A 24,181-nucleotide genomic window follows, 5' to 3' on the forward strand; every position below is an offset into this window, starting at 1 on the left:
GGGGAGTGGGAGAGGGAGAAGCAGGCTTCCCGCCGAGCAGGGAGCCCGATGTGGGGACTCGATCCCAGGACCCTGGGATCATGACCTGAGCCGAAGGCAGACGCTTAACGACTGAGCCACCCAGGCGCCCTAGAACAATTCTTGACACAAAACAAGCTTGCAATCAGTGTTTGATACTATTATTACCTATATACATAAAAGACTTATTAACACAGTGCTGTTGAGGTTAAGTAAGCATTTCATAAATATTACCAACTAGTCATAATTAAGGTTAATAATAATATAACCCCTGCCTATGTTGCCAGTCTCATCCCCTGCCACCGTTCATCTCATACCATATAATGTGAGATGTAATGTGTCATACTGCCTTTGTATGTATTATTGTCTTTTCCTTTTTTTTTTTTTTTTTCCTATTCCTTCTCTCTGCGTGGTTTCTGCATTCTGTAAGACTCAGCTTGGGCATCTCTGTCCTCTGGGAAATCTCTTTTTTTGGTCTTATCCAGACTGTTGCTATCCCTCCCTGTTGCTTTTAGAGCAATGTGCACAGACCTCTACTACTTACTTGTTACTTATTTACAATTTCTTCCTTATTCATTAGGCTGTAAGTCTCCTTGAGACCAGAGACTGCAAATATTTCTGTGCTTCTGGGGCTTGACATACAGTAGGTGCTCAATAAATACTTACTGAAAGAATGAATGACATCCCAAGTCAACATAATTCAGCAGGGATGCAGCTACGATACACTCCTAACACTATTACAAAGCAGCCCGCACTGAATAAAACATTCTATTAAACATTTCTACTAAAAAGCTTACTTTATTATTTAACATTCTTATTCATCAATTCCCAATTATTTCTGTAAATAGCCTGTTACTACTTTCTATAATAAAACCTGAGTTCAGCAGGCAGCATTCCAGATGTTGAAATACATAGTAATAAAAAAGACTATGCAAATACTTTGAGACATTCCAGTAAAACCACATATTTATATTTTATAAACAGCATCTCAAATATTACCTAGAGAATTTATTAATGGATTTCCAAATGGAAATATTATGAAAATATTTTCAACAAGCTGCATGTTCCACTGTTTTCTGTGCCAACTATTGCATACTTGCATGATTTTATAGCTATATCTAGAGAAAGAGACCATATATACAGAGAATATAGATTCACACACTAGAGAGAATGAAAGGAAGAAAGAAATAAAGAAAAGAAATAAAAGTAAATAAAAGTAGACTTGGCTTAGTGAAATGTGGTATTTGGCTTCAACTTAACAATGACTATTTTAGTCTCAGAACTAGTCTTTTTAATCTAACAGAGGAAATAAGTTAAATCAGCACAACACTTAGTAACCAACAATAAAGTTGTAAAATTTTATTTTAAGATGGTTTTGGAAGAGAAATAAACATATGGATGCAATTAAGGTAAACACATATGTATGCTGTTTCTTTTAAGCACACAACTCTGAAATTGCATTTTAGCTCTTATATATTTACATCTAAAAGCACTATAAAATCAGGTTAGAGAAATTGAAAAAAAATAATTTATTAAGAAAACACATTCCATTTAGTAATATATTAAGATTTTCTATGATTACCAAAATCAAGTTCTAAAAAGCTGTCTTAAGATTCTAGAGTAATTCTTTACCAAGAAAGGTTTAAAAATCCAAATAAGACTTTGTATTTTATATTTCAGAATTAATTCACTTTTCAGTATTTAAAAAAGAGTCATAAGAATAATCAGTGATTTCTACTGTGTTACATTAATATCATTACTCGTGCCAGTTTTCCTCTTGCCCTCACACACTGGAACTTAAGTTGAGGATGATTTGCTAGATATTTGACAGGTTCCCACTCAATGTTTACTGACAGTCTGGTTGACCAGCCTCAGTGCTCTTTGGGGCCACAGTTAAAAATCTAGCTTTGGTATCAGCAAATTAAAAAAGTATACTAATCAAATGACTACTTAATCATAATCTGTTGAACTTTGTACTTAATTCCTAAAGGACAAAAATCCTGATAATATGAACTACTAAGGCCAAAAGAGGACAAATAAATGTACTTGATAAAAAATACATGAAGATTCCAAAAGAGAAAATTATATATAATACATATGGTTTTGTTTGGATAACATCTCTAGCTTGTTTTAAAAAAAGGCAAAGCATCATTTATAAACACTGGGAAATCAGACTCTTAATCTAAGAAATGAAATACAGAAATAATAGAAAAAAAATTTTAATGCACAAAAATAGCATAATGTGGGGGTGCCTGGGTGGCTCAGTTAATTAAGCATTCAGGTAAGTTCATGATCCCAGGGTCCTGGAATCAAGCCCCACATCAGGTTCCCTGCTCAGCGGGGAGTCTAATTCTTCCTCTCTGTATGCCCCTCCCCCACCTGTTTGTGCTCTCTTTCTCTCTCTCTCTCAAAATAAATAAATAAAATCTTTAAAAAAAAATAGCATAATGTGGGGCGCCTGGGTGGCTCAGTTTGGTTAAACATCTGACTCTTGATGTCAGCTCAGGTCATGATATCAGGGTCTTGAGATCAAGCCTCTGTGTTGGGCTCTGTGCTGGGTATAGAACCTGCTTAAGATTCTCTCTCTCCCTTTGTCCCTCCCCCACCCCCTCCCCGCTGGCGCATGCGCATGCTCTCTCTCTCAAAAAAAAAAAAGAAAAGAAAATCTTTAAAAAAACAGCATAATGAACCTAACTCAAATTATTTAAAAGGAATCTTTTAAGATTGAAATGTAAATATTCAAAGTGCCCTAGAAATAAAAAACAATATAGAATTCAAACTTTGTAAGGCATAAATATAAAAGATAAATAGCTCATCAGTAAAAAAAAAAAAAGTCATGACATACTAGCATATTTAATTAATTAATTAATTTTTTTAGTAGGCTCCACACCCACATACTCATGATTATGAGATTGAGACCCGAGCCAAGATCAAAAGTCCAACGCTTAACTGACTGAGCTACACAGGATCCCCTAGCATATTTTAAACTCAACCAGATAAATGTTCAAAATAGAGAGAGACAATATGGTGAAGAAATAAGTTAAATTGAACAGAAGTTACTCTATGTAAACTTGGACTTGAAACATAACCTTTTTTTTAATTTTGAGAAATTAGACATATAGAAAAATAAAAATTTTTGTTTTTAACTAAAGACTGAGCTTTTGATTCTACTTCTACAAATTTTCATAAGGAAAGAATCAGATGAATGTAGAACGATTTAAATACAAGCACTCTCTAGCAGTAAAACTTAGGGGACAAAACTACTTAAACTCTGATAATGGAATACTACACAGCCATTAAAACGAATGAGTTGGTCTGAACATATCTGACATGGAAACTAGTCTATAATACATTGATGGAAAAAAATCCTAATTACCAAAGAATTTAGTGTATGGTCTCATTTAAGTAAAAAATAAAAATAAATAAAAATATAAACACACATATATACTTACATGTGTTATGTGAGTATATATATTTGAATATATACATGTCTAAAATTTGGAGGGTATGTACCAAACTATTATCAACTGTTATCTGATGAAAAGATTGGCAGAGTAAAAATTAATACTTTAATACTTTCTTCACTTATATACTGTTTAGCATCTTACGCTGTTTAACATCTTAACATGCATACTTCAAAAATAAAAACAAAAGATTTTCCATTTTTAAAAAAATCTTAAAAAAATATGAAAATCTAAAGAAAAATCTGCCAATATTTAATATAGCTTTATGAAGTTTAATTTCTCCATCAACATAGTAGCCAGAAGAATTTTTTAACCCTTTAGGAAGAACTCCAGTTGATAAACTGGTCAAAAATTGTGAAATACAGAGACCTTGCTACAAAGTTAATTTTGTTATTTGAGCTTATTTCCTAACTTAGATCTACCTGATTTCAAGGAGCCATTCATTTTAGTAATATTTTGTCATCATTATTAATTATTTAGGAAAATATATAAATTTTGTAAGTAAACTATATGTTTTTCACAATGCATTGGTTATCTGGAGACCTATACATGTCATGATGATGGTATGAAGTACATAAGGAGCAAAGAGAAAGAGTAGCTTGCTAAATAAAGCGAAACTTATTAAAAAAATAAGAATGCAGTAATAAATCAGCAGAGAGGGAACATTAAGCAAGGAGATTAGTATTTTTACTTATATATTTATTCAATAATATTATGGAAGTTAGTAAGGTAAAACTGAAGGTAATTTTAAATTGTAAAAATATGCATAGATTTCCCATTAGTACATTTAACTGAACCCATACATTCCAAACACACATTAAACTGAGGCCTGACCGAGCCTCACTACAATCTCCACTTCTTATAGCTGTCCATCCACTGCAGCATAATCCCAGCTGCCAATCTGAAAGAAACCAGCTAGTCAGAGCAGACACAACCAAGAGAAACAAACGTCACTCAATAATGTTCAGCAGCACTGTGTTCATGGATAATTTCAAACAGTATCTCTGTCTAGAACATTGATGTGCTCATTCAAAACACCTCCATCTCTAGCTACTGGAAATGAGTAGATAAAGCAGCCTGCCTAGAAAAATAAGTGAAATGTTGCTTCAAAGAGGTTGCCAATACTGAGAGGCCAAAGAGGCCAACAGTGAAAATGTAGGGCAAATTTCTTAAGGAAAAGAAAAATCAGAAGAGTTAATTTACTGTATTCAGAACATTAAATTATTTCTCAAAACCAGACAAATATGTTTAAACTATGTCCTGGAAAGAAGCAGTCATTTGGTCATTCATGTGGTAAAAATCATGTGGTCTATTTTCTCAAAAATATTTGGGAACATCCACTGTGTAAGAATAATGAAATGAGGTACAGTGAGCAGTCAGATGACATGATCCTTGACCTCGAGGAACTTAGAGTTGAAAGACAATATGCACACACACATACACACAAACACACTCTCTCCAGTTACATGGTACTGGCAGGGACAGAGAGGGGTAAGACGACAAAGTTACCATTAGAACATAGTTTAATAGTACTTAACATTTAAAAAATTTATACTTGACTCAAGAATTTCCCAAATACTAATAGAATTTCTGTTGCTTTTTTGCACCAATAATGAAAACTCAAAACAGTGATTTATTCTAAGTAAACTTCCTCATCTTTGTTAACAATGTTCTTTTAATGTTGCTATTCTGAACATTTAGAAATCTGTCATAATTGCAAATAATCTTATATAGATTTTTCAAATCTATGCAATTTTTTTCATCTTACCCTTTCTAGAAGCTTATATTTAGTTTAAAATTTAGAGAACAAAATTCAGTCACTTGCTTTGAGACTACTTTTCACATTCTCAATTTAGAATGAAGATGGTATCTGAAGTAAACGGGTTCATGACAGAAATCATCAGCATGACAGAGTGGCTCTGGATTCCCTGGGTGGTTGACAGGGCAAAAGATTCATAAAAGTATTAATACCCTGTGCTTGCTTTGTATCCCTGCATGCATAATTTAGCTATACCTATTTAAGAAGACTGCAATATGCAATAATAACTACCAAAATACAAAGATTCGCTTTACTGACAACTTTGATGTTCATTTAATTGACTAAGGGAGACTTTTATTATTATGGTTTTGATATACAAGAAAGTCTGGCATAATTTCAAGGTTTTTTTTATGTAGGTTTTCAATTAAAACTTGACTAATCCTTACTGTTTATTTGGCTTTTCGTTGTACAGTTCCTGCCCTGCACTGTGTCAAACGTGCCATCTGTGTAACACACTTCTGGCCAGAGATACTTCAGAATTATTTTTGTAACACTCTGAATTGTGGCTGCATGAAATCTTAACTTACTGTATTCAATACTTCTAATTTACTCTCTTGCTACAACCGGAGTAATCGTGTTGTCTTATTGTCCTACTCTTAAATCTCACTGCAGTCACAACAAAGATTCCTGCCCCACCTGCTTAAAACAGACTTACAGACGTTCCCCTAACTATTTAACAAATGTTAACAATGCTATAAATACCAATTGTGTTTATGCTTCCTGAAAGATTCACTGCGGCCAGTGTTCTGCAGTAGTGTTAGAGCTGAAACAAGTTGTTGACTCCCACCATGAAAGTGATTGAATTCTAAGCCAAAAATGCTTTTCCTTGGATAAGATATCTGATTTGCTACCGCTGTCGTGAAACTGGGGTCATGTAAACTTACACACTGCTCCTGCTGCGTTTGGAAAACAGACCTTCTCAGAGGGATTATGTGTTGCTAAGACAGCATTTGGAAGGATAAATCTGGAAGAGCGAAAACCAACCACTGACATTAAACATAACTTAGGGAAATTTTTCAGACTTTACTTTCACATTATGAGACCCATTGTATATAATTCTTTAAACTGAGCAATATCATGGCTCTCCTCCTCCTCTTCCCTGCCCTTCTATGTACATAGAGCCAAGTTTCATTTTCAAAAGGAAATTAAGAACTAATTTCTGAACTTACATAAACGTAAAGTAACAGTGTATTTACTTGAAAAGTAAAGGAGAAAATGACCCTTCCAGAGGAAAGGTGCAAGATGACAAAGCACAGATAGTATTATTCATATTAATGCTCCTGAGCAACATCTACCTACCTGAGCAATGTATTTTTCTGCCTTTCAACCTCTCCACCTCTTCTTCCAACCTCTCACACGCCTCGGGATTCGCCCTGCACTCCTTACACAGTGGTGGCTCAGACCCTGTGCTATGTCTGTACTTCCCCTTTTGTCAAAACCTAGTAGCAAATCCTGTGCACAAGGAGCATTTGAATGATTGGAAAGGATTGCTTAAAAAAAAAAAAAAAAAGATGTGTAATCAAATTATCTCGAATAGTGGAGTTTTAAGCATCAGTAAAAGGTGAGAGATTCTGTGGCAGAGGCTTTTTTCTGTATATATCAAACCACATCCTACAGGAACTGCTATAGCTGACATTAGCATGTGACTCTGGTATTCATTAACAACGTACAAATTTGGGGATGGGAGCTTTCCACTCTTTTACTTTATAATTCTGAATTAATTTTTATAGTTATTATGCATTGCTTTGCTGAATATGTTTTTAAAGCCCTTCATATAACTATTTAATTGTAGACACACACCCACACCCACAACTAAGTAGTGAACCCAGAGATCTAGAATTCATGAATATTGGGCCAAAGCCTTCTTGATTTTAGAAAATGATGACAAGAACTACAATTAACAGTGATATATCTAAGATATTTTCCCTAAAAGTAGAAGTGACTGGTGACTACCATAACATAATAAAATAAAATTAAAAAAAAATAAGTAGAAGTGACCTTTTTGGTCCTCCTCAAATATGATAGGAAAAGAAATAAACTCAAATTGCTAAAATGTATGAAAAAAATCATAGCTCAGTGGATCAAATAACAAAATAAGCGATTGGAGGTACTCTGATTTCTGAGTGAGAAAAAGTTAAGAAATTGTAAATCCTTCATCTTTATCAAAGTTACATGAAGATCATTATACAAAGTCACAATCCTGGCAACACTGAACATGGCCAAAAAACCAGAAAGTAATCATAAAAGACCTCCAAATATCCAAAAGCAAAGTCAGTATCCTTATCTTCATGTTGATAAGCTTCACTTGTTCAGATTTCCAAAAGGAGACTTTTTCTTCCTCAGAAGAGAAAAAGAGTTATAGTCTGGTTGGCTTTTTCTCCTTGATTTTAAAGAGAAACAATTTTCAGAATTCACAAAGTAGCAAATGAAAGAATTCCATGATCTCACTAACCAAAGATAATGACCATCTTTGGTTAGATTGCCATATAAATATCTTGAGGTCTGTAATTCCAGACTTGTCCTTATGCCTACATACACACTTAAAACTTGTATTTTATACGTTCCTAACATGTTTTTCCCTGTAATATGGCAAAATACATTTCCATAGCAATATTTTGGTGATGTATAGCATCCCACTGTATGGAAATACCAATATTTATTCAAACAGTTCTCTACTGCTAGACATTTATGTGCATTTTTTTTTCTTTCGCTATTATGAAAAACTATACAACTTAACATACTTTTCTGTATACTTTTTCAATTACTGCTTTTGGTTAAAGTTCTATGTAAATAATGCATGAATATTTTAAAAACTGATACAGATTGCTATAAAGATTAAACTGATTTTCATCCTCATCAAATATATGACAATGGCTGTCTTCTTTTATTTATTTTTTTAATTGTCAGAAACTATTCTGAGATTTTAAGGTGAAAACAGGCCCCTTTCCCAGTAGGAGTGGAAGAAAAAAACTGGAGATTCACAATATCTGTTTTCTAACTAACATTAGGATTTTCGTTGTTTTTAATCTTAAAAAATCTAACAGGCAAAAATGTTGCATTTTAAATTGAATTTCACTGATTACTAGTAAGGATGAACTACTTTTCATTTATGGTTTATATTTCATCTTTTGTGAATTATCTGTTCCTAAATTTTGTTATTTATTGGTTTTTTGCATGTATACAAACTTAGTTTTTATGTAGCCAAATACATCAATTTCCTTAATAATTTTTGGTTTTGGTATTAGACTTATAAAATGGGCCTTCTCCATTTCAAGATTATAAAACTACTCACCTACATTATTTTTTAAGTTCTGCAGTTTCATCTTTTATATTTGTAATGTAGTCTTTATTCCAAACAAATAATTGTAATTCATTTGTCATTTCTTTCACTTTAAGATATGAAACAGGAATCTAAGTAAATTTATACTCTAAACAATTAGCTGTCCCAACATCACATATTGAACAAGATAGCCTTTTCCCAGTGATTTAAAATACCACCTTTATCATATATGCTCATATATAATATGTCTATTTCTGGAAGCTCTATTCTGTTCCACTGAACTTCAGTTCCTTCACTAGAACATGTTGTCTTGATTACTGTAGTTTATGTTTATGTATCCGGTAAAGTAATCAAAACCTATTTACTTTTCCTTTAATTTAGTCTATCAGATCTGGTTTCTCAGGCTATAGCATCTAAGAAACAGTGAATTATAGAGTAGGAGGAGGGATGCCCCAAAGACAGATATACCTGACATAGTACAAGAAGCAAGAACTGGTAGCTTAATGGGCTGAAATAAAAAAAATATAAAAAGAGATCACAAAAATTGAAAAAAGAATAGCAGTATGGAATTGCTTAGTTTAAGGTCCAATATAGCACAGAATAACTAATATTAATAATTTAAAAATCACATCCACTAATTATCCTCACATCATTACTGTCTTACTATAAAATGGCCTCTACTCCTAAAAACTGTAAAATACCCATTGTTTTTCAAATATATACATAGAAGATTTATGAAACTTGACTATGTCCATTGTGAGTCAAGTCTCAACAGATTTCAAATAATCTGTATCATCTATACCGTATTCTTTAGCTTTAAATTAAATTTAATTTAATATCAAAAAGATAACTAGATTGCATGTATGAAGGCAAGCCCTCACTGAAGTGATGGCCTTTAAGTTGAGGAATAAATGACAAGGAGCCAGCATGTGAAAATCTGGAATAATCAGAGAAAACAACCATCACAAAAAGGCGCTAAGTCAGTGACAACTGTCACATGATCAGGAACAGAAAGAAGGTCAGTATGGCAGGACACACGAATGACGAAGGGAACAGCATGGCCTGAGATCAGAGAGGTAGGCAAGGGCCAGATCACGTGGATCGAATTGGACTTTATTCTACGGTTAATGTGGAATAGGAAGGTTTAGGTAAAGGACTGACTTGATCTGATTTACGTTTTTAAAATAACGTTTTGGCACCTCTGTAGAAAACAGACCGTAGGCAGAAAGGTGACCAGGCCCACTAAGACCAGCCAGCGGAGAGATGATGGCGGCTTAGATTAATGATAGACAGACATAAATTATTTCCAAGTATGTTTTGGAGATACCATCAACTTAGCTGCTCTTGATCACCAACCTCCCATACCTTCCCCACCGACCACATGGTTCTTTCCAGTCACAGAGCCATACTATACTCCTTCCCACTCTAGTACTCTCTGCTTTGAACCCCCTACCCATTCTGTTGCTTTGTCTACTTAACTCATTTCTTAAGGATTATGTTTAGGCAGTTATTACTCCCCTAATCTGGGTTGGCTTTTTCCCCTTTGTGCTCCTATGTATAGTGTATACAACTCAGTCAGAGCACATCACTGTACATACAATTTTTAAAACTTATTTCTGACCTACTAAAACTTGATCAATGAAATGTCTTACACTAACAGATAACAGAGTTCTCAACTTTTGGATATAGCAAATACCATTTATATTAAAACTGATAGTTGAATTCTGGATAAGAATATAAAATTGTTCTAGAAACTATGCTTGTAAATAAAATTATATGCTAAATATATTTAAAGAAAATATCTAAGGAAAATACTTATGTTACATTTTTAGGAAAAGAAAAATTATTTGTATAATTAATATTCAATTCATCATGTACTTATTTTGTGAATTTGGATTTTAGAAGGGTTTTTTCCTTAATAAAAATATAAATATTTATTCTTACTCATATCTGAGCCTGAGTTCAAGTATCATAATTTTTCTTTCTTTTTAAATTTCTTCTTTCCTTGACTTTAGTTTTTTTGAAATGGTGTTAGAAAGGTTTGATAAGGTCGTATAAAGGAAGAGAAGTGAGTCAAACCAAATTCAGCAGAATCAATAATAAGAAAATAACCACTTTTATTTATGTGTACCGTGTCCATGAAAGAATATATGTATTCATCACAGCAAAAAAAAAATCCAAAACTCTGTATGGTAACAGATGCTAGCTAGACATACAAATATAGATTATGATATATACCTGAAACTAATATGATGTATGTCGATTGTCCTCAATTTTTAAAAAATGCACAAAAAAGAGAATATATGTAATGCTGGAAAATAGAACAGATTGAAAAATAGTAAAGGTAGAGAAAAAGGAAAAAGTATCAAAGAGACAGAAATAAAGAGCAAAGAGGTCTGTCAGAATAAACAGCTAAGGATAAGAATATATCTTTTAGTTGGAGGTCACAGATATTTGAAAAAAATAGTATATTTGCCTGAAAAATAATTCTCTCTGGTGTGTGATATATGCAGATGTAGACAGTGGTATATTGATAACCCAGCTGTTTTCTAAAAATTAAAAACAACATAAAAGTTTAATGTGCTGCAGGCTGTTTCTCTGATTACTCTTCCCCCTCTTATGGTTATTATTTCTATCGTTTAGTGCTTTTTTTATAGAGAGATTATTTTTATGATCACTTACTATGCCATATGTATTAACCATTCACTAGAAGAAAACTTTCTCAAGAGAAATGAAGCTTTTCCGAAGTAGTAAGTAAATACATGACTTGTACATAAACAACTTGCCTCTGTGTGAATATCTAAGTGTTCCAAGTTAAACTAAATATATAGTAGTGAACAGAAATAAGTAAAACTATAGTTACTGACAGAAATAAGTCTAGTTTGCTTTTAATACTAGAAAAACACAAATCTATTGTGGTCCCATTACTATGATCTTACAGAGATAACATTCTAATATAAGTCAAGCATATGCACAAATTTACTAATATTAGAGATGTTAAAGCATCTAAGGAACAAGATTCTGAAGAAAAGATAGCCTGGAGATGGGGTAGGGAGCAAACAGGAAGAGGGCAATAGTGAGAGCTTTACAACTAGCAGGAGGTTGTGACAAGACTTGACTTAGAGGCTTGCCCAGGCCTGGGGGTTACAGACACATGGCGGGCCAGGGTTAGAGCAGTAGGAGCTGCCTTCCTGGGTCACTGTGTATACTTTACTCCAATCTCAAAGTAGGAATGAAGCAGTGTTTACAGAGAGGCAGTCTGTGAGCAACATCTCTGAAGTAGTGCCCTATTCACAAGTCACTCTGTATCCCCTTACCTAGTCTTATTTTCTTCATTAATCTTTACTGCGTATTTTCTATGCACCCCATTAGAATGTGAGTTCCATGAGGGGAGGGACCTTTGACTTTCTAGCTCATCTCTGTATTTTTAGTACTTTGAACAATATGATTATTTGTTGAATAAGTGAATGAAAGGATAAATTCTCCCAATTTATCAGCCCCTTCCCATCTATCCAAACCAGCCTTGATCTACCAGTTAACAGCACCCCTTTAACAATTTCATCAATCATCATTCCACTTTCAATCCTTCTTTATATATTCCACCATACTCCCATGGTAAAAACCCATCTCTCTCTGTTTGCATATATATTTACACACACACACACACACACACACACACACACACACCTTCTCCAGTCAACTTTTTTGTACACCTACTCTTCTGCTGTTTAGAACAGAGAACAACAATGGAAAGAAAGTAATCATTTATTACTGAGCATCTATGAAGCAGCCATCATTATTATGTTAGGTATTTCCATAAATACTATCTCACCCTTGGTACAAACCCTCCTAATCTTGTTGTCTTTCCCCCTCGTTCATGCATATTTACTTAAACCAGTCCTCAGGGTAACCTTCTACTCTCTAATCTCAGACAAGGAAGTATTGTTCCATGCTGTCCAGTGCCTCTCTCTATCTGTGACCTGGATTTTGTTCCTTTCTTGTTCCTCATAGAGCTTGGTAGTCTATTACATGCTTTATTTCACGTATGTTTGATATGCTTCCCTCTTTTTGGATCTTTCCAATTATCATAGAAACATGGTCAAATATCTACCCATTAAAAAAGAAAAAAAACTCAGAGTGACTGCTTGTGGGGTATGGGTTTCTTTTTGTGGTGATAAAAATGTTCTAAAATTAGATTGTGGCGGTGCTTGTAAAACTGTGAATATACTAAGAACTACTGTAATGCACACTTTAAATGGGTGAATTGTATATATGAACTATATCTCAATAAAATGATTATCCTCCCTTCAATTATTTCCTTTTCTCACTGTGTTTACTTGCTTATGTCCCATCTACTGCACAGTCCTCTACCTTCTAAGCTACTTTCTGTAAGATCACACAGCAACTCAGAATAATCCAGTGGGTACCTTTCAGTTCTTATCTTTTCCATATTCTTTCAGATAGGTCCTAAGACACACATGTGGTTGTGTCGCTAACCTTCAACCTATAATCCACTACCTTATGCCAATGCAGTTATAATTACTTTTTATGGCATTAAAGGCACTTTATGGTATGGCTCCTCTCTTTCTCTCTCACCTTGTCACCTCTGGTTCATTGCACATATATCACAGTCTCCTATCGTGATCTCTCTCACCTATGTGCAGAAAGCGTATACACTTTGTTCTGTGTAGATACCCTTTGCTCATGACTCTACCCAATGTTCTCATTTATATTTCAATCTGCAGCCTCTCATTTTCCAGAAAACATGACTGGCAGTCTGGGGTTAGTGCCTATTGTGTACCCTTGTGCATACATACAGTGTACTTACTTACCTCTATACTGAATTTAATGACAGTATACTATAATTGTTTACTTATCCATATTTCCACACTAGACAATGAACTCAAGCTGATGAGGGCAGGGACTTGGCTTTCAACTTTTTAACCTTATTATATAAGTTGGGTGTAGTAAAAGGTTGTTTAAAAAAAATGAATAAATTGGGGCAGCAGGGTGGCACAATCGGTTAAGCATCTGTTTTCGGCTCGGCTCATGACCCCAGAGTCCCAGGATCGAGTCCCACGTTGAGCTCTCTGCTCAGCAGGGAAACTGCTTCTCCCTTTCCCTCTGCCCGCCCCCCCTCACTCTCTCAAATTAAATAAATAAATAAATAAATAAATAAAATCTTTTAAAAAATGAATAAATTAATGACCTATTCTTGTTTTCTCTCCTTGCTTCACTTTACAATGAACTCTGCATGTGTCCTCTGGGAAATAGTCTCTGATAATCTATCTAGTGTTGTTAGCATTTTATGTTCTTTCTGTGATGCAATCAGTAACTCATATTCTTTTTATGGTTGTGTTTCCTAACCCAGAGGGTTACAGAGAACAACATAAGGAACCAACATTTAATGGATTCTTATGATGGGATAGGTACCATGCCAGGCACTGTACATGCATTATACCCCATCTAATCTAAGGGGTAGGCATACTCATACCAATTCTATATATGAGGAAACAGAGCCTCAGGAAAATCCAAGTCACACAACTAGTAGGCATCAGGGTCAGCAATTAAATTCATATCTATGTGTCTATTTCTTTACTTGCTTGTTTGTTTATTCTACTGTATCACACTGCATTATATCATAAGAATTAGCACTATGATATGGAATGTCTATAATAAAAAATTATCAGATTTGTTTTAATAACATCCAAAAAAATTTGAGAATTAATCATGCATATTTATATGAATAGTGCTAAGTAACAAAGTAATATATAGTAGTCCCCCTTTATCTGTGGTTTCATTTTCAATGGATTCAGTTACCTGTCATCAACCATGGTCTGGAAGCAGATGACCCTCTTTCTGCCACATCATCAGGTCAATACCAGCCTAACACTATGTCACAATGCCTATGTCATTTGCCTCATTTCATCTCATCATGTAGGCATTTTATCATCTCACATCATCATAAGAAGGGTGAGTACAATACAATAAGATATTTTGAGAGAGAGAGAGAGAGAAACCACATTCATCTAACTTTTATTATAGTATATTGTTATAGCTGTTCTATTTTACTTTTAGTTATTGTTGTTAATCTCTTGCTGTGTCTAATTTATAAAATAAACTTTATTGTAAGTATGTATGTACAGGACAAAACATAGTATATATAGGGTTAGGTACTATCACAATTTCAGGCATCCACTGGGGGTCTTGAAACATATCCCCTACGGATAAGGGGGCAACTACTGTATTTATCTTTCAAGAATATTGAGTACCTACCATACTTAGAACATAATAGGCCATGTTTTTTAAATGAATGCTGAATCTAATATATATTTTTATATAATATAAAAATAAATTTGTGTGTGATGAGTGGAAAACTCTCCAGTTAAAATTTAATTTGCTAATAATTAACTAACTACTTGGGGTTGTGGAAAAGAGAAGGAAGCCAAGGAAACTTAAAGCAAAAGTTTTAAATAATCTTTAGCAAATGCTGATCTTGAAAAATAAATACTAAAAACTTATTTGGTACGGTGGCTCCTCAAAAAGCTAAACATAGAACTATCATATAATTTAGCAATTCTACTTTTGGGTATATATACAAAAGAACTGAAAGCAGAGATTTAAACAGACACTTATACATGAATGTTTATAGAAGCACTATTCACAATAGCCAAAAGGTGAAAACAACTCAAAATGTCCATGAACAGATGAATGGATAAACAAAATGTGGTATACACAAACAATGGAATATTATTCATCCTTAAAAGGAAGTAAATTCTGACATACGCTATAATGTAGATGAACACTGGAGATACTGTGCTAAGTAAAACAGGCCAGACACAAAAGGATAAATATTGTATGATTCCACTTCTATGAGGTACCTACAGTAGTCAAAATACTAGGGACAGAAAGTAGAATGGTGGTTGTCAAGGACTAAGGGCAGGTGGGGGGTGGATCATGAGTTACTGTTTCAACTAATACAGAGTTTCAGTTTGGGAAGATGGAAAACTTCTGGAGATGGATGGTAGTAATGGTTGCACAACAATGTGCTTGATACCACTGAATTACACTCAAAAATGGTTAAAATGGTAAATTTTATGCTACATTTTTACTACAAAACATTATTTGAAGTCCTAAAATGTTAATTTAAGTGGAAGAAAAATATAACTTAATTTATACATATATTTCAATTACATATCTAATATCTAAATGGACTAAAACCAAATTCAAATATTTTTATTTTACCAAGTTAATTTAATAAACATTTACTGTCCTATTGTCTGACCACATGCCTAGAATTTGGATTCAGAAAATATGGTCACCAAAGATATATGATAGCCAATGGTCATTATATCTACACTGTCCAATATGGTAGCTACTAGCCATATGGGCTATTTAAGTTTGGATTACTAGACTTAAATAAAATTAAATACTCAGTTTTTCAGTCATACTAGCTACATTTCAAATGCACAATAGCTACATGTGACTAGTGGCTACCATATTGGACAGTGTAGATATAATGACCATTTATTTCCATCACTCACAAGTGATTTTTATTGGACAGTGCTCTTTTACATTATACTATAAATACCATATGGTAAATCATTGGTGTGTGTGAGGAAGAGAGGTGGTCAGTCCAGAATAATAACAAAGAGCCAAAATTGAGTATTATTTGTTCCAGTTCTATGAAAAATGTTGTTCATATTTTGACAGGGATTGCATTAAATCTGTAGATTGCTTTGGATAGTATGGACATTTTAACCATATTGGTTCATCTAATCCATGAACATAGGATATCTTTCCATTTGTTTGTGTCATCTTCAATTTCTTTCCTAACTGTTTTATAATTTGTATGGAACCACAAAAGACCCCAAAGAGCCACAGCAGCCTTGAGAAAGAAGAAAAAAGCTAAAGGTATCACAATCCCAGATTTCAAGATATGCTACAAAGCTGTAGTAATCAAAACAGTATGGTATTGGCACAAAAAGACACACAGATCTGTGGAACAGAAGAAAGAGCCCAGAAATAAACCCATGCATGTATGGTCAGTTAGTCTATGACAAAGAAGGCAAGAATAGACAATGGGGAAAAGACTGTCTCTTCAACAAATGGTGCTGGTAAAATTGGACAGCTACATGCAAAAGAATGAAACTGTGTATAGTTTGTTATACCAATCACAAAAATAAACCTAAAATGAATTAAAGACCTAAATGTGAGACCTGAAACCATAAAACTCCTAGAAGAAAGCATAAGCAGTAATTTCTCTGACATCAGCATAGGGACATTTTTCCAGATATGTCCTCTCAGGCAAGGGAAAAAAAGCAAAATTCAACTATGGAGACTACACCAAAATAAAAAGCTTTTGCATGGCAAAGGAAACCATCAACAAAATGAAAAGGCAACCTGCCAAATGGGAGCAGATATTTGCCAATGATATATCTAAAAAAGGGTTAATATCCAAAGTATACAAAGAACTTATACAACTCAACACCAAAACACCAAATAACCCAATTTAAAAAAAAAAAAATGGGCAGAGGACCTGAATACACATTTTTCCAAATGTCTTCTGGATGGCCAACAGACACATGAAAAGATGTTCAGCATCACTCATCATCAGGGAAATGCAAATCAAAACCACAATGAGATATCACCTCACACCAGTCAGAGGGCTAAAATCAAAAAGACAAGAAATAACAAGTGTTGGCAAGGATGTGGAGAAAAAAACAACCCTTGTACACTGTTGGTGGGAATGCAAACTGGTGCAATCACTGTGGAAAATAGTACAGAGGTTCCTCAAAAAAATTAAAACTAGAATTACCATATGATGCAGTAATTCCACTACTGAGTATTTACCCAAAAACAAAGAAAACATGAATTCAAAAAGATACAGGCACTCCTATGTTTATTGCAGCATTATGTACAATAGCCAAGCTATCAAAGCAACCCAAGTGTCCATCTGTAGATGAAAGAATAAAGAAGATGTGGTATAGATACACAGTGGAATATTACTTAGCCATAAAAAATGAGATCTTGCCATTTACAACAACATGGATGGACTTCGAGGGTATAATGCTAAGTGAAATATCACATGATTTCACTCATATGTGGAATTTAAAAATAAAAAAATCAAACAAAGGAAAAAAGACAACCAAAAAACCAGACTTCTTAAATACAGAGAACAAACTGGTAGTTGCCAGAGGGGAGGTGAGTGTGGGGAATGGGTGAAATAGATAAAGGGGGAATAAAAAACCTCATAAAACAAAGAACCAATTACATTCTATAAACAACGTGCTAATTAAATGTTTCACTTTTTAACTAGCAGTATCACAAGGCTAAGAGCCATCCTTTATCATGCAAACGCAGGATAAACTTTACTGACAAGGAAGGTATAGTTACATCACCTTGGACATATCAATAGTCTTTAAAAAAAATAGGATCCCACATTGGAAGAAAGTGTTAAGTATATCTTCATAGCAACTCTACAGAGTATTATAGAATTTCAAAATTAAAATTACAGACTTATACAGAATTATATATAGCAATATAAAATAATATGCTGGTATATTAAGTAAAACAGGAGATTCTAAAATCAAATCTATACTGTGATTTCAGTCATAAAGCAGCTACGTAGGTATATAATATAGTATAGTAATTATACCTACAGTAATTATAAGGGAACATGAAAAAACAAAAATAGGGCGCCTGGGTGGCTCAGTCGTTAAGCGTCTGCCTTTGGCTCAGGTCATGATCCCAGGGTCCTGGGATTGAGCCCCGCATCTGGCTCCCTGCTCTGCGGGGAGGTCTGCTTCTCCCTCTCCCACTCCCCCTGCTTGTGTTCCTTCTCTCGCTGTGTCTCTCTCTGTCAAATAAATAAAATCTTAAAAAAAAAAAAAAAAAGAAATTCTCGAATACTTAAAAAAAAAAGAAAAAACAAAAATAGGTGGTGTATTTGGTGAAGAATTATGGACATCTATAAAACAAAGTAACACTGTTCAAATATTTTTAAAAAAGGAAACTGGCCTATGCTATTCTATTCTAACAATGAAATTATATACTGTTTTGTAACACTATTTGTATGTTTGCTCTAACCTCAGTTTCATATATGGAAGTATGTATATTCTGTGTCATGCAATCAGCTATTGCTCTAATAAAATAAAATGGCCTTGTAAGGAACATTTTCAAAGAACTGAAAAATTAGAAAAGTCTTTACGAGTTCATTTGATCCAGCTCTAAATTAAACTGATAAATAACAATTCAAAATTTGTGCAATTTAAGACAAATGTACATCTAATACATGGTGCTTCTGTTTGTGTACTGTTATCTGGCACATAAACCAGACAATAATATATACCGGCAAATATATTTAAATATGTCCTTATTTTATACTGTCAATATTACCAGGTCATAAGTAGAATTAAAAAGGAATGCATCACATGTTGGTGAAAAATGGCAAGCCTTACTCATCACAGATAATGTTTCCTTTAAAGTGATATAAAACATTGTCTATGAATCAGTCTTGGTTTCTTAAATACACTTGTTCTAAAATTGTATAGATACTTAAAGTGATCTGTTTAATCCTATAATCTTTGTACATGATGTATGACAGCATTAGGAGGATGCATAATTAGATTAAAAATACAAAAAAAAATTATCAAGGCTATACATAGACTTTTTGGTGAATACTGTATTTATCAAAACCATGTTTTGAGTGTTTTACCTAAGAAAATAAATGACAAAGGTAAATCAAGTCTCAATAACTTCTAAGACCAAGTTTGATGACATAGGAAAGGTTTGGACTTCCTCCCTACTTAACTTTTACTTAACTTTAACTTAACTTTAACTTCCTACTTAACTATTCCTCTTAACTTCTATATGATTACACACAGACTTATGTATTATATATGAGTTTTATCACATTTAAATAGATTCATGCTTACAATGCATAAAATGAGGTGGAATTTCCCTAATACTTTAGTGAGTAGCCTTCAAAGTTATAAAAATTATAAACATGATTAGTGATCCCTGAATGGGTTCAAACTGAAAAAGCTCTCATTTTATAATTGACTCAAACGTTTTGTTGGAGGGAAGTCTTGGATTCAAGTTCTAGCTAGGTCACCAACTGAAAGGTTATTTTACTTAAGTCACTTCACGCATCTGGTTTTTAGTTTCATCATAAGCAAAATGAAAGCATGGGGAAGATGACATCCAGTACCTTCTAGTCTAAAGATACCTGAGAGATCCAGTCAGATAACTTACCTCTCTCAACACAGGATCAGCTATGGAATTCAGACTGACAGCTCCTTCATAGGTCAGGTAATAGAACACATTAAGGGATCGAACAGCCTCTGGTCCTAGCTGTTTATAGCCAAAAATGAGATCAATCCATTGGTGAAGCTGGCAGGAAACAAATTCACTCTCCAGGGCCTGAAAAAAAGGGCACAGATCATATTATTATGCTGAATTCAGCTTTTAAAATATAGAGAAATTTAGAACAAGCAGTAAAGTTTTACACTAAATTTACTGTGAACAGACTTACTCTGATGTCCTATTTTCTACCAGAATCTGTTCTCCTTTGTTTATAATTAGAAATTTTCTGGCACTTGTCACGCTGAATTGTTTTAGAGAGCTTACATGTCAGTATTATTCTACTATACTGTAAGCACTGTGAGGGCCAGGACTGGGTCTATTTTGGTCATATTGGTAACTCAGGGCCTGACTGGTACCCAATTTATGCTTCAAAGAAAGGAGGTGATGCAATGTAAAGGTTACTTTGGGACAGCACATGTGAAAACATTACACATTTATTATTCACCTGAAATGTTTATGATTTTTCTAGATATAAACATTTTGTTGTCTACTGCAACAACTATAACCAAATTATTTAGCTATTTCAACTGAGTTTTTATGCCAAAAAATTTTATCTTTGGAGGCATACTTATAACTACTGAATTATAATTACTGAATTATTATTCTAGATATTAATACCAAACCAGATCAAAAATGTGATGCTATTTGTGTCCAATAAATAATGAATGAATATAATCAAGTATTCAGTGGAAATGCTGAATCCACTTCCAATTCATCATTACTTTCCCAGTTACCAGCACTGTATCTAAAACACAGTAAGTACTAATAAATGTTTGCTGAATTTAATAAAGTTATAAATATAAAAGAGTTTTAAAAACTGGAGATACTTTTTATAAAAGTGTTCAGATTTGTATTATTTAAAATTCTTCAAAATTATTTCACCATAAAACTTTAGCATTATGGACTAATTTTCTATAAATAGTGCTATTCAAATCACAGAGCTCTAAAATTCAAATGGGGAAGCTCGATTTGAAGTATATCAAATTGTATCAGATGATGTAGCTCATTGAAATACTTTATATGTAGTAAGTATATGGCTGTGATGTGTTTTTGGTGTGGCTTGCTACATCATCAATATTATAAAAAGAAATCTGTTGGTTTTCAAACAAAATTGAATAACCTCTATAGCAAGCAACCAGTAAGATATAAACCACCTTGTGACAAAAGACGTTCCTATTAGCTCACAGGTGTACACTTGTATATGTTTTATTAAAATAAGTGCCTATGTGGGCGCCTGGCTGGCTGTCGGTGGAGCATGTGACTCTTAATCTTGGGGTTGTGAATCTGAGCCCCTGTTGGGTATAGAGATTACTTAAAAAATAAAATCTTTAAAAAAGTCCCTATCTAAAATAAGTGCCTATGAATTAAAAATATTTACAACTGAATTCAAAGAATATATTTCCTTTAATATTTAAGAGGATGTCACAGTATACCACATACTATATATAATGTAAAAAATAATTCTGTAAATAAAACTCTAGGCAATTCTCATATTCCAACGTATACCTGAAATGAAATAAAAATATTTAGCTAGCTTCAACTGTGAAAGTTGTTTTAGACATCTCTTACAAAACTCATGATATTTATAAATTTAGTAAATAGCTAAGAGAACTGCTGCATATGTTATTTGAAATAGAAAGAGAAAGGCTTGTAATAACTTTAAGTAAATTCCTATTTTAAGTACATGGATTTAAAATTAATCTGAAAATTCAGTAATTATTAATGGAAGTTGCACACAAAAATGATACGTTTGTTTCATTAACTTGGGCCTTGGGTAGGGATGGGGGAATGGGGCCATGTTTAAAGTGACACATAAAAACAGCAATTGTCTTAATTTGTGTGCAGTGCACTCCACACAAAAGCCCTAAATATGTTCAAATTAGAGCAAGCTGCTTGATTGTCACTGTAGTCTCATGTCACATTAATGCATGACAAACATTAAACCATACACTTAAATGGCAATTTATATCATTTAAATGTTTACTGCCAGACTAGCTCATCACTCATTTAAATGTGACTTTCTGACAGCTAATTTCAGTTAATTTTCTCCAATTCACTTAATTAGAACTTTCAATCAGGGAAGGCCCTATACATATCTTTGAGCTTACAACCTTTTTAGTTGTTCAAAATCTGAGTTAATAAACTACTGAAAAGCCCTACTATAATAGATTAGCATGTAGTATCTCTGAGTCTACAAAAAAAGTGTGACTATATGAAGCAAACTCACAGTATGTACTCTTAGAAAGACCCTACACTTATTTATGTAAATAATACTCTCACCAGTAGTTTAAATAAAAAACGTTTATTTCATATACACACACTATTGAAACAATAAAAAAAAAACCCTGCATCCAAGCTAATTAAAAATTAATGATTTCAAAATTGTTTAATAAGATAAAACAGTCAGGAGTCTCCTGAGTGTCTGTGGTGTTGTGATTTGAGACTATAAAATTCCAGAAGGCTCAGCACATGATAAAGTACAAGTGAATTTTCTCAATATTAAAGCTCTAAAAACCAGGGCAATTTTATTTTATGTGTCATCAAACAAAGAATTGTGTTTTCTTAATGTCTATTACTTCTTTATGCACATTCAAAATGGTGAACTTGGTAACATTTAGATGCTTAAACCTTTATATCTTGATACTACTTCAGAATGTTAAGCAAAAAATGCTGAAATGAAAGCCACTGGATGCCCCCATTACACCTCAAACACACATGCAGAGATGACCACAGTGTCATGGTTTGCCCCTCCCTTAACACTGTCATATTGGTCAAGCCTTAAGGGGTTGCCTAGTAATTCATGGAATTACTGGCAAAATCTTTTCCAGAAGTTCATGGATAGACTTTAAATACATTTTTTATAACTGAACTAAAAATCTCAGTAGTGGTCTTCAAGCATTTCTTGCAATTTACCAAAGTTTTAAAAAGGGGTCCAAAAGAACAACTGTTATGGGGATAAGAGTTCCAGAAAGGTTTGAAATCATCTCAGTACAAAGTCATTTCAGGACTTTAACATCCCTCTGGTAGTAGTGAATGACAACTGCCTAGCCAAAAGTATGTAATAATAAACAAATGCACTTAGCAAAGACTTGAGGTAAGAGGTAAAGACAAGCAGGAGGAAATTATTGAGAGAAATAATTCAAAATGGAATACCCTGAGATTATATCTTATAACTTGTGTTTTTGAAATTCAAAAATATAAATCATAAAACATTAAAAATTCTTTAAATGTTTTTATATGTTAAGATTTAAAAAAAATACTTGATATAAAATATTTATATCCACATTTTTAGTCACAAAAAAATAAAAACATGACAGTGGAATGCTAAGCATTTGTGATTTTTCAAAGCCTTTAGGTCAGACAGTCCTCATTAAAACTGGAGTTAAATACGGTTTGCAGCTAGGGGATAGTAACATTCTTCTCATGCTGCTCTCAAACCTAACCCAATCAATTGTTAGTACTCCCCTAGCAGGCTGGATACATCATTTACATCCAATGTGTGCTCTGAGTAAAATCTGTAAAAAGAAAATCCACTAAAATGTCCAACACAATACAGTAATATTCAACTCATCTGAGTTATTATAAAATAAATCAGTGACTAATGTCCAATTGTTAAGGATCAAATAAGACTATGAAAAGACTATCATATGAAGCCTCACACAAATTGTCAGTGCAATCCAGGGGGACTCATATTAGTCTTGACAAACTGTCTTGGGGCTGATATCTGTTTTTTTAATGAGATCTATTAAACAGAGACTAAAACACTTGAGATATGCTAAAAAAGTACAGTATACAGATGTCAAATACAAACACTTATTAGTAACTTTCATTTGTTTGGTTCACATGCAGAACATCAACAAATTCAAGCTTTAATATTATAAAGATAATAGTAAATTATTCATAAACAACTCATTTGTGTAATCTTGTGTCAGAAATAATTATAACATATATGAATGTGTCCCACAATAAATCTCACTGAAAGAATGTAATCTATGTGGTTCCTGAAACTAACCCATTAAGGAAATGAATTATTTATTGATAAAAATATTATTTAAAATTATTCTTGTTTCCTCTAGTACAATCAAAAAATATGATAATTTATGTAGAAATGGCTTGCTTTTTCCCAAACATTCTAAGCTATCTTGGAGTAAAAATTCTAATATAAAAGGCATTAATAATGTGTTTGTTAATCTATGTATGCTTTAGAGATACTCCAGCAATTTCCTTTTACTT

General features: G+C 33.3%; 1 protein-coding gene across 4 annotated transcripts in view; it reads right to left on the bottom strand.

Moving 5' to 3' along the window:
* LRBA (LPS responsive beige-like anchor protein) overlaps positions 1-24,181 on the bottom strand; it is a 764,390-nt gene that overhangs the window by 60,009 nt on the left and 680,200 nt on the right. For all 4 annotated transcript variants that reach the window (XM_036089189.2, XM_078069304.1, XM_036089190.2 and 1 more), the window contains one exon: positions 19,838-20,005. In XM_036089189.2, the coding sequence (XP_035945082.2) occupies positions 19,838-20,005 (168 nt within the window). The remainder of the gene's footprint in view (positions 1-19,837; positions 20,006-24,181) is intronic.

This window comes from Halichoerus grypus, chromosome 3, assembly GCF_964656455.1.
Source record: "Halichoerus grypus chromosome 3, mHalGry1.hap1.1, whole genome shotgun sequence".
In the NCBI taxonomy this organism is placed as follows: Eukaryota; Metazoa; Chordata; class Mammalia; order Carnivora; family Phocidae; genus Halichoerus; species Halichoerus grypus.